General features: G+C 43.4%; 1 protein-coding gene across 1 annotated transcript in view; it reads left to right on the forward strand.

The window, feature by feature from the left end:
• Positions 1-12,795, forward strand: part of LOC126234408 (iodotyrosine deiodinase 1) — a 111,363-nt gene that overhangs the window by 46,860 nt on the left and 51,708 nt on the right. The window contains exon 2 of the mRNA XM_049943099.1: positions 9,025-9,276. Within this exon, the coding sequence (XP_049799056.1) occupies positions 9,025-9,276 (252 nt within the window). The remainder of the gene's footprint in view (positions 1-9,024; positions 9,277-12,795) is intronic.

Consider the following 12,795-nt stretch of genomic DNA (forward strand, 5'->3'; position numbering starts at 1 on the left):
CTGGTAGAGTCTGTGGTCTGTCAAAGCAATTTGACTGTGTTCTTCACTATAACCTTATAAATCATCATACAGCTGGGAACTAAGTACATGTTGCGTCCATTCATGTTCCATCTTAGAACCCGTACTTCATCTTGTGATATTAATGGCGTGTCATCGCTAACATTACCAGATACCACGGTTTTTTCTGTTTCCAGGTGATACAAACATTGAAATAAATAGCAAAAAAAGGATTGTTTTAGGAAGATTGGTTAGTGAAATTTTCAGGGATATTGGCATCCAACGAATTCCTTGTCACTAAACACTGAAAAGATATTAGATACAGTTCAGAACATGCAAGAGGTTTCCTCCAAGTATATGTCTAAAATACGACGACAAGTTGATAGAAGAGATTGACACTGTTAAATTCTTGGGAATACATCTTAATGGCAAATTCTTTTGAGAGAATCATACAGCAGAACAGTTGAAATCCCTAAATAAAATTTTATTTGTAATGTGGATGTTGTCAGTCACAGGTGAAATAAAAATAAAGCGGCTAGCATACTTCGCTAATGTACTTCTCTTGCGCACTTCGTTTAGTTTCACTTCATCGTGCCATAAAGGACCACTTTTTGGAGTAACTCATCAAATCAAGCTGAAGTTTGCCGGGTTCAGCGGTATGGTGTCAACTTGAGAATGTTCTGCAGAGGTCTGTTCAACGATCTGGGGATACTAACCTTCTGCTTCAGTTAAGGAATCAATAATAGAAGTAAAAGTCCCAGTTTTTTAGTCGAGAAAGGTGTCCATTATTCGGAAACACGCATTTTAAATAAGTTGCCGAGAGCCATACAAATTTCACTATTATCGAGTTCATTTTAGAACAAGCCTTAAAGACATACACTATGTGATCAAAAGTAACCGGACACCTGGCTGAAAATGACTTACAAGTTCGTGGCGCCCTGCGTCGGTAATGCTGGAATTCAATATGGTGTAGCCCTCCCTTAGCCTTGATGACAGCTTCCACTCTCGCAGGCATACGTTCTATAAGGTGCTGAAAGGTTTCTCGGGGAATGGCAGCTCATTCTTCACGGGGTGCTGCACTGAGGAGAGGTATCGACGTCGGTCGGTCAGGCCTGGCACGAAGTCGGCGTTCCAAAACTTCCCAAAGGTGTTCAGTAGGATTCAGGTCTGGACTCTGTGCAGGCCAGTCCATTACAGGGATGTTATTGCCTTGTAGCTACTCCGCCATAGGCCGTGCATTATGAACAGGTGCTCAATCATGTTGAAAGATACAGTCGCCATCCCCGAATTGCTCTTCAACAGTGGGGAGCAAAAGGTGCTTAAAATATCAGTGTAGGCCTGTGCTGTGACAGTGCCAAGCAAAACAACAAGGGGTGCAAGCCCCGTCCATGAAACATCATAACTACACCGCCGCCGAATTTTACTGTTGGCACTACACACGCTGCCGGATGACATTCACCGGGCATTCGCCACACCCACACCCTGCCATCGGATTGCCACAGTGTGTACCGTGATTCGTCACCCCACACAACGTTTCTCCACTGTTCAATCGTCCAATGTTTACGCTCCTTACACCAAGCGAGGCGTCGTTTGCCATTTACCGGCGTGATGTGTGGCTTATGAGTACCCGCTCGACCATGAAAACCAAATTTTCTCACCTCCTGCCAAACTGTCATAGTACTTGCAGTGGATCCTGATGCAGTTTGGAATTCCTGTGTGACGGTGTGGATAGATGTCTGCCTATTACACATTACGACCCTCTTCAACTGTCGGCCGTCTCTGTCAGTAAACAGGCGAGATCGGCCTGTACGCCTTTGTGCTATACGTTTCCCTTCACGTTCCCACTTCACTATCACATCGGAAACAGTGGACCTAGGGATGTTTAGGAGTGTGGAAATCTCGCGTACAGACGTGTGACACAAGTGACATCCAGTCACCTGACCACGTTCGAAGTCCGTGAATTCCCCGGAGAGCCCCATTCTGCTCTATCACGATGTCTAATGACTACTGAGGAAGCTGATATGGAGTACCTGGCAGTAGGTGGCAGCACAATGCACCTAACATGAAAAATGTATGTTTTTTGGGGGTGTCCGGATACTTTTGATCACATAGTGATCAACTCCTTCTATAACAGTGGCGAATTTCTTAGTAGAACCAACCAGAGCGTATATTATCATTAATATTCAATAAAATGAGTGTTACGTAAAATTTGAATTCTGCATATCATCGGTGCGTAATGAGATTCATGTAAGTAAGTGTCGCAAAATGCATTCTGTTTCATGACGCATGGCAACAGTAGTCTAAGTCTTATCATATGCACCCGCTGTATTATACATCTACATATTTTGATGTTATCTCTTAAACGAAAATATGTTTAAGAAATTTTCTTACTTATTCTACATCTAGGAAGACGGTTTAACTTAGGGTCTGTGGAAGGGGCATTACCATATCTCCTTTTCTTTGTATGTATTTATTACGTATTCTTGTTTAATGGCATTTTCTAAATTATCTCCGTACTAGGATCTATAGAAGCGAAAGTATATATAATCTGGTCTAAAAGAAGAAAATCAAGACTTTATAAACAACACCCCACTGAGAACGTAAAACACTTCAACGAGCTAACAAAAAGTGGTACAGCCCCTAAGAAGGCAGGGAAATTGTTTGCTTATGACTCGTAAATTTATTACATGACGTTGATGAACAATGAAAAACCATACAAAGCCAACATGTAGCTTGCGACATTAGGTTATAAACTTTCTAGATAAAAGCGAATTTGTAGCACAGTTTCACGCCGCACACCATAACTTGGAAATACTTGATGACATACAGCATGGGAAAAAAATTGGCGCCTCTAGAATGTGATCCAGTGTCGTGAATGACGGAATGTGCATCCCAAAAGCCCGTTCTGCAGCTACAAAGTAATTACGGCTATTTAGCATTGCATGAAAAAGGCACCCAGGTTCTACATCTACATACATACTCTGAAACCCACCATATGGTGCGTGGCGGAGGATACGTTGTAACACTAAGAGTCGTTTTCTTTCCTGTGACACTCGCAAATAGAGCGATGGAAAAACGACTGTTTAAAAGTCTCCATAAATTTCTGTCACGTCCTTCATGATTTTCTGCTTCCTGAAAAGACCCTGTCTCAGACAAACTGCGAAACATTGTTGCAAACATTGAATGCTGTGGTTGTTGCCGGCGGGGATAAGTCTCCTGATACAACCTTCCTGCCCACCGCCCGTTGCCACTTGCCTTTCCGTTAGTACACACCACTTCGGCAATTCTCAATCGGATACGTAACCATTGCGTAAAACGCTGTATCACATCCACTACAAGGTGAGTCAGCATGAGAAGTGAATCGGACTTATTACCAATTACGAGGTGCATTCAAGTTCTAAGGCCTCCGATTTTTTTTCTCCGGACTGGAAAGAGATAGAAACATGCGCATTGCTTTAAAATGAGGCCGCGTTCATTGTCAATACGTCCCAGAGATGGCAGCACCATATGGCAGATGGAATTTTACCGCCAGCGGCGAGAATGAGAACTGTTTTAAATACTTAAAATGGCGACGTTTTCCTTACTTAAACAGCGTGCAATCATTCGTTTTCTGAATTTGCGTGGTGTGAAACCAATTGAAATTCATCGACAGTTGAAGGAGACATCTGGTGATGGAGTTATGGATGTGTCAAAAGTGCGTTCGTGGGTGCGACAGTTTAATGAAGGCAGAACATCGTGTGACAACAAACCGAAACAACCTCGGGCTCGCACAAGCCGGTCTGACGACATGATCGAGAAAGTGGAGAGAATTGTTTTGGGGGATCGCCGAATGACTGTTGAACAGATCGCCTCCAGAGTTGGCATTTCTGTGGGTTCTGTGCACACAATCCTGCATGACGACCTGAAAATGCGAAAAGTGTCATCCAGGTGGGTGCCACGAATGCTGATGGACGACCACATGGCTGCCTGTGTGGCATGTTGCCAAGCAATATTGACGCGCAACAACAGCATGAATGGGACTTTCTTTTCGCCGGTTGTGACAGTGGATGAGACGTGGATGCCATTTTTCAATCCAGAAACAAAGCGCCAGTCAGCTCAATGGAAGCACACAGATTCACCGCCACCAAAAAATTTCGGGTAACTGCCAGTGCTGAAAAAATGATGGTGTCCATGTTCTGGAACAGCGAGGGCGTAACCCTTACCCATTGCGTTCCAAAGGGCACTACGGTAACAGGTGCATCCTACGAAAATGTTTTGAAGAACAAATTCCTTCCTGCATTGCAACAAAAACGTCCGGGAAGGGCTGCGCGTGTGCTGTTTCACCAAGACAACGCACCCGCATATCGAGCTAACGTTACGCAACAGTTTCTTCGTGATAACAACTTTGAAGTGATTCCTCATGCTCCCTACTCACCTGACCTGGCTCCTAGTGACTTTTGGCTTTTTCCAACAATGAAAGACACTCTCCGTGGCCGCACATTCACCAGCCGTGCTGCTATTGCCTCAGCGATTTTCCAGTGGTCAAAACAGACTCCTAAAGAAGCCTTCGCCGCTGCCATGGAATCATGGCGTCAACGTTGTGGAAAATGTGTACGTCTGCAGGGCGATTACGTCGAGAAGTAACGCCAGTTTCATCGATTTCGGATGAGTAGTCAATTAGAAAAAAAAATCGGAGGCCTTAGAACTTGAATGCACCTCGCACTACGGCAAGAGAGGGCGCTAGGGAACCACGTATGAGGAACAGTACCACCCTCTACGAAGTAACCATGCATACCGTAACTGTGGCTGTGTGGTACAGCGCATGTTTGACGGCAGTCTCTGTAACAAAATATGAATGAATAAATGGTCTCTAGCACGGATACCATGCATTTCCAGACATCAGATCAGTAGACCTTTTTTGTTCCGTATCCTCTCAACGATCAATCTCTAGAGCTTCTACAAGGTAGAAAAAAATCATGTCGTATATTAATGGTCCAGTGTATAATAACGGAATCTCCACGGGACTTTTTGCAGACGATGCTGTTGTCTAAAGGACGGCTGCAACGCCAGATGATTGTAGCAACATGGAGGAAGACCTTTGGAGGACCAAAAATTGGGCAGGGATTGGTAGTTGACCCTGAAAGTAAATAACTGTAGCATATTCCACGTTAACTGGTGAAAGGGGCCATTAATGTTAGATTACGATGTTGGTGAGACGTAACTCGAACCGTAACACCTGTAAAAGACCTAGAAGTAACCGTCCGAAGCGGCCTAAACTGGAACGTCCATGTAAAACAAATAGTAGGGGAGACCAGGGGAATATGACACCATCGTTTTCTGTTTATTAGCGCTGTAGTACCTGGGAGGCACAGCTGCTGCACAGGAGGCAATGCCAGCTGTGGCTGCAGGGTCGATGAGTTCTTGTAAATGACACTCTTATTGTGGTACTAAAAAATTGATTTTTACTGAATTTTAATTTTGTGGTTTACGTTTAAACTGAGGTAAGTGTTTCAATACTTTTTCAACTGTAATGTAGGTAATTACGTAATATGTTTTCTACAGTGTATTTTAGCATGTGTTTTATATCTACCAACAGATGAATATGTCACGTTGTTGACAGGGTTCGATATTTCCTCGTGCTATACACTTCAGGAAAAAAAGTTGTTTGTGCTTAAACAAGATCTTATATCTAATTTCAGGTGTCGAGGACAAGAAAAAGAAAATTAGAAAGGGATTAATGGAGTGAATCTATTACAGTCAAATTCAGACGAGATACCTTCCTTGGAGAAATCTGCTTTTCCTCTTTAACAAGGACAACAATTAACCAATCATGCGTCGACATTGTCAGAATTATTCATTAGTATTTCCCTGGTTGAGTTGCGGCGAATTGCATATGACCTTGCCGAAAAATTATGCCTTAAGCAAATTTCAGTAAAATTCCCCAAATGGCTGGAGAAGACTGGGTTTCTAGTTTTAAAAACACAAAACCTAAAGTGAGCTTAAGAAAACCATCAGCAGTAAGTATCAGCAGACGTCTAGGTTTCAATAAAGCTAAAGCTGATTTAGTTTTGTTTCCATCACTGTGACAATTTCTGAAAAACATGCATATTTAGATATATTATTAAGATAATATAACATCTTACTTTCTTAGAACAGGAATTTTATTTCATAACGTTGGTATTATCCTGTAAGGGTGTCGTTATTACCCATGTACTCGGGAGAATACCGATAAGTTGCAGCCTTAAGAAAACGGTTGTACAGTTCCGAAGCTATTAAACATTTTTCGATTTTTCTGGTACAAGTTACGTAAACTGAAGGTGGAGGGGGGAGGGGGAGAAAGGAAAGGAAAGGGAAGGAATTCATGATGCCAGCTGCATCGAGACTTCATGCGAAGTTAGCTGCTACGAGCGAAAAATCTGTGCCGCGCCATATTCGAACCCTGGATCTCCAGTTTACTAGGCAGTTCCGTTCACCAAAGCGCCTTCCGGACATAGTGTTTATGGCAATTGCGCCGACTGTCTCGGTACTACTCTCAATCGACTCACATTCCCATCCAGAGTCATCTACACGCAGTTCAGTTTACATAATTTGTATCGCAGCTACGAATTCCACATAGTGTCTGATCTTTCGGACACAGCTATGCGTCTAACATTCATTGGTCACAGAGGGTGCCATGAAATTTTTCCATGTAAGTGACAGATTCCAAAAAAACGGAAAATCTCTTAAGGCGTTAGTGCTCCCCCAGTCTCCCTTATACCAAGGCTGAGATTAATGGAAAAAAATCTTAAGGAAACATAATTCATCCACCAAAGAATTGGCTTAAAAACACTTGCACGACCGATTCCTGGCTATTGCTAGTTATACTTGGATCCTTACGAGTCTGGATTAAAAGCAGAGTCAGAGAAGATCCAACGAAGAGCGGCTGGTTTCGTCGCGGGATCAGTCAGTAAGAGCGAGAGCTTTATGTAGACTGTCAACACGCTCAAGTGACAGTTCTTCCCATGCACTAATCACAAATGGGCACAGGAAACGGGGGAAACGATAGTGGCGATACAAGTACCCTCGTCCACACGCCGTGGCTTGCGAAATATAAATAGGCGCAGATGTTGTAAGGTTACAGATATAGTTCCTCTCTGCGTATCGATATCTGTACCTTACAGCTAACAGCCTAACACAGCAGCACTACCTCCAGGAGAACCCACAGTGATCGACAAGCTCGGTTTCGCGCCAGCAGTTACGGATGGCGCGGAAGGTAGGAGTAGCGGGGAGTCGTACCTGGATGTCAGAGGTGGTTGAGCGATACGTGCCCACGTGCCGTGAGAAGTTCGATAAATGTGTTAAATGTTGCAGTATTCATGCAGGGGATTGAGACCTCGTTAGCAAAGATCAGTAGAGGCAATGGTTACCTCAGAAAGGTAAAAACAAGTTTAAATAAAAGTGTACATCAGTACGTGTGACTAGAAACATTAGGACGAGCTCCATGCCATGTACTAGAGACCATAATCCTTTCAGTTTTATGGAGTCAATGTTTTCTTTCGTATCCTTTTTATGTCTATTAGAACTTACAGAGTGCAAAGATTTTTAATGGCAACGCTGGTAGGTTTCATAGGGCGTGTACCGGTAGGTACACGGTGGAATTTTCAGTCTACATGTGCATCCTTGGGAGTAAGATGCCCAATCTAAACCTTGCAGCATACATATTGGTCCAATCTCCACGGTTATATGAGGGTCACTCCAAAAGAAATGCACACTATTTTTTTAAAAATCCATCTTTTATTCTACATGTTTGAAAGTTTTACAGTGTGTAGATACATCCTTTAGGAACAATATTTTCATTTCTCCACATAATTTCCATCCCTCTCAACTGCCTTGCGCCATCTTGGAACCAGCGCTTGTATACCTGCACAGTAAAATTCTGGACCAACCTGTTGGAGCCACTGTTTGGCAGCGTGTACAAGGGTAAGTCTTGCAGTTTCCCAAAGAGATGATAGTCACATGGAGCCAGGCCAGGACTGTAAGGCGGGTGTTTCAGTGTTGTGCATCCGAGTTTTGTGATCGCTTGCATGGCTTTTTGACTGACATGTGGCCGTGCACTGTTGTGCAACAGCAAAACATCCTGCTTTTGCCATGTGGTCGAACACGACTCAGTCGAGCTTGAAGTTTCTTCAGTGTCATCACATATGCATCAGAATTTATGTTGGTTCCACTTGGCATGATGTCCACAAGTAAGAGTCCTTCGGAATCGAAAAACACCAAAGCCATAACTTTTCCAGCAGAAGGTGTGGTTTTGAATTTTCTTTTCTTGGGGGAATTTGCATGATGCCACTCCATTGATTGCCTCTTCGTCTCTGGTGAAAAATGATGGAGCCATTTTTCATCACCTGTCACGATTTTTCCAAGAAATTTATGTCCACCATTCTCGTACTGTTCCAAAAGTTCGCTGCATACCGTTTATCTTGTTTATTTGTGAGCCACTGTCAACATCCTGGGAACCCACCTGGCACAAACCTTTTTTAACGCCAACACTTTCAGTATTCTGCAAAGACTTCCTTCCCCTGTCCCAACATAGCGTGACAATTCGTTCACCGTGATGCGTCTGTCAGCAGTCACCAATTTGTTAACTCTCTGCACATTGTCTGGAGTGTGTGCAGTACAATGCCTACCGCTGCGAGGACAATCCTCAATATTGATGTGCCCACTTTCCTCACGTAACCTGCTTTTCACAGCACAGGAATTCTATGACAGCACGTTGCTTCTGACGAACGTCAAGTGTAGCAGCCATCTTGGAGACATGCTGTGACGGCGCCACTCACGGGAATAGGTTGAACTAAGTTTGAAAACAAGGATGTATCTACACACTGTAAAACTTTCGCACATGCAGAATGAAAATTGTATTTTTACAAAAATAGTGTGCATTTCTTTTGGAGTGACCCTCGCATCAACACAGCTGGTGATAGTGAGAAACCTGGCCATCATAGATGCGAAAAAGGGAGTAGGCATCCCAGCGAAGGCGGTCGGTAAGCGCGGCTTCGGCCCTGCTTGTTGCAGAGGCGGCGCGCGAGAGGGAGGGAGAGGGCTGCGGTGACGACGAGCTGTGCGCCGACGGCTGCGACGGGCCGACGAGCGCGCTGCCCTGGGACCTGCGCCACGTGCCGCTCAAGTTCACCCGGCTGCCCGTCGAGGAGACAAGCCGGCGCGCCGCCGAGTTCTACGAGCTGCTCAACAGGCGGCGCACCGTGCGCTTCTTCAGCGACGACCCCGTGCCCGCCGACGTCATTCGCAACATCGTTAGGGCGGCAGGTACGGCCACCACTCGCAGTAAAACTGTTCCAAGAGAGTCACATTTCACAGCCACCGAGAGCTGAGTACATTTCTTCAAAAATCCAGGTTTCAGTCCTTCAACAGACCAGGTTTCTGTGAATTATTAGTTTCGTAACATACACTTACAAGTCATGTGATTATGGTACTGGAGACACGTCAAAAATTACAAACTACAATCTAATATTAATTTTTAAAACTGTATTTAGTCTATGTAGCAGTATCTATATTTTCGTATTTTCCAGCATACGTTAATACACTACTGGCCATTAAAACTGCTACACCAAGAAGAAATGCAGATAATAAAAGAGTATTCATTGGACAAACAAATTATACTAGAACTGACATGTGATTACATTTTCACGCACTTTGGGTGCACAGATCCTGAGAAATCAGTACCCAGAACAACACCCTCTGGCCGTAATAACGGCCTTGATACGCCTGGGCAATGAGTCAAACAGCGCTTGGATGGCGTGTACAGGTACAGCTGCCCATGCAGCTTCAACACGATATCACAGTTCATCAAGAGTAGGGACCGGCGTATTGCGAAGAGCCAGTTGCTCGGCCACCATTGACCAGACTTTTCAATTGGTGAGAGATATGGAGAATGTGCTGGCCAGGGCAGCAGTCGAACATTTTCTGTATCCCAGAAGGCCCGTACAGGACCTGCAACATGCGGTCGTGCATTATCCTGCTGAAATGTAGGGTTTCGCAGGGATCGAATGAAGGGTAGAGCCACGGGTCGCAACACATCGGAAATGTAACCTCCACTGTTCACAGTGCCGTCAATGCGAACAAGAGGTGACCGAGACGTGTAACCAATGACACCCCATACCATCACGCCGGGTGATACGCCAGTATGGCGATGACGAATACACGCTTCCAATGTGCATTATCCGCGATGTCGCCAAACACGGATGCGACCATTATGATGCTGTTAACAGAGCCTGGATTCATCCGCAAAAATGACGTTTTACCATTCGTGCACCCAGGTTCGTCGTTGAGTACACCATCGCAGGCGCTCCTGTCTGTGATGCGGCATCAAGGGTAACCGCAGCCATGGTCTCCGAGCTGATAGTCCATGCTGCTGCAAACGTCGTCGAACTGTTCGTGAACATGGTTGTTGTCTTGCAAACGTACCCATCTGTTGACTCAGGGATCGTGACGTACCTGCACGATCCGTTACAGCCATGCGGATAAGATGCCTGTCATCTCGACTGCTAGTGATACGAGGCCGCTTGGGATCCAGCACGGCGTTCCGTATTACCCTCCTAAACCCACCGATTCCATATTCTGCTAACGGTCATTGGATCTCGACCAACGCGAGCAGCAATGTCGCGATACGATAAACCGCAATCGCGATAGGCTACAATCCGACCTTTATCAAAGTTGGAAACGTGACGGTACGCATTTCTCCTCCTTACACGAGGCATCACAACAACGTTTCACCAGGCATCGCCGGTCAACTGATGTTTGTGTATGAGACATCAGGTGGAAACTTTCCTCATGTTAGCACGTTGTAGGTGTCGCCACCGGCGCCAACCTAGTGTGAATGCCCTGAAAAGCTAATCATCTGCATATCACAGCATCTTCTTCCCGTCGGTTAAATTCCGGGTCTGTAGCACGTCATCTTCGTGGTGTAGCAATTTTAATGGCCAGTAGTGTATCTTTCTTTTCACAATATAATGCTAATCTGTGGTTGGATTCTGCTCAAATTATCAGTTCATCTTCCATGAACTCTTCGAATGAGTAATAACATTTAAGTACAAGAATTTCATGATCTCCTTTTTTAGTATTCCTAGTTCCATGTTGAGAATTTTTTGCCTTTAAATTTCTTGTAGACTTTCATGCCCATATATTGTGGGGTCTGAGCAAATAATTTCAATCTATGGGCAGGAAGCATAAAATTATCTTTATTCCTTGTACTGTATGGATGATCAAATTGGTTTTCAATGAACAATTCTGGTTTGTTGTGTAAAAATTTCATTACCTCGTATATGTATAGGGAGGGGACAGTCAAAATTTTTAGTTTCTGTAATAATGGATGACATGGTTCTCCTTGCTGTGCAGTGCACATATTTCTGATAATTTTCTTCTGGAGCTTCAGTACACGGGACATATTATTGGAGATCCCCCAGAAAATAATGCCATATCTTATCACTGATTCTAAGTAACTTAGATATGTTACTTTGCGAGTGGACATGTTAGTAGCACTTGATAACATATGCATGGCATATGCAAAGCTACCCAATTTGCTGCACAGGTACTGAATATATGTGTTCCACTTTAAATTGTTATCGAGGTGTAGACCTAGAAATTTGGCAAAATGCTTTTCTGTTAATTCTTCACTTTTATGATTTATACTAATTTCCTGGTCTTTTGACTGGTTCTAAATTGAATCAAGTTTGTTTCTGATATGTTAAGCTTCAGACCATTTAACTGGAAAAATGACTCTAGCCTGTGTAATGTATCAGTGACTCTATCAGGAATCGTTTCTGTTTCTTCGCTTTCTATCAAGACAGACGTGTCATCAGCAAACAGAACGGATGGTGAATTTATGTTTAATGGTAAGTCGTTGACATACAATAGAAAGAGAATTGGTGCAAGGATCGAACCTTGTGGGACACCCTGTGTTGTCGTTTTCCAGTCTGAATGGTAGTTTACACCATTTGAAGAGATTATTGTTATTTGTTTTCTATTAGATAAGTAACAAGTAAGCCACTGAAGTACTGCACCCTTAATCCCATATTTTTGTAGTTTGTGGGTTAGCAAGGAATGATTTACAGAATCGAAAGCCTTTGTCAGGTCGCAGAAAATTCCGGCTTCTTTACTGTTTTTGTCTAGAGCTGTGCTGATTTTTTCTATGAAATTATTTATGGCGTCTGTTGTATTTTTCCCTTGCTGGAAGCCAAACTGATTGCACAAAATAATCCCCTGTGATACAATAAAGTTTTGGATTTGGATAGCAGCTACTTTCTCGAAAATTTTTGACAGCACTGGAAGGAGGGAGATAGGACGATAATTCGCCATATCTTCTCTTGACCCTTTCTTAAAAAGTAGTTTTATTTCCGCGTATTTTAATGATTCTGGAAAACAACCTTCTTCGAATAATTGGTTGATTAATTCAGCTAGTGGAGGACTTACTATTTTGTACACTGATTTAATTACTTTCGCAAGCATCTCATCCCAACCCACCGAATTCTTATTTTTTAGTGATAATATAATGTCTTCTATTTCTTTCATTGTAATATTTCTAAATTTCATGGGAGATATATTTCTTCGATCAAGCCCATATGGACATACATTTTTATTGTAATTTGTAACATTGACGTTTGATTTTGTCACATTGATAAAGAATTCATTGATGTGTTCCGATATTTGAGCAGGATTTACAATGGTGGTGTTTTCATGCTTTATTTTACAAATTTCGTGGCTGCCGACTTTAACGCCCAATTCTGATTTAACAGCAGACCACACTGCTTTTGATTTATTCTTATGATT

This window comes from Schistocerca nitens, chromosome 2 (assembly GCF_023898315.1).
Source record: "Schistocerca nitens isolate TAMUIC-IGC-003100 chromosome 2, iqSchNite1.1, whole genome shotgun sequence".
In the NCBI taxonomy this organism is placed as follows: domain Eukaryota; kingdom Metazoa; phylum Arthropoda; class Insecta; order Orthoptera; family Acrididae; genus Schistocerca; species Schistocerca nitens.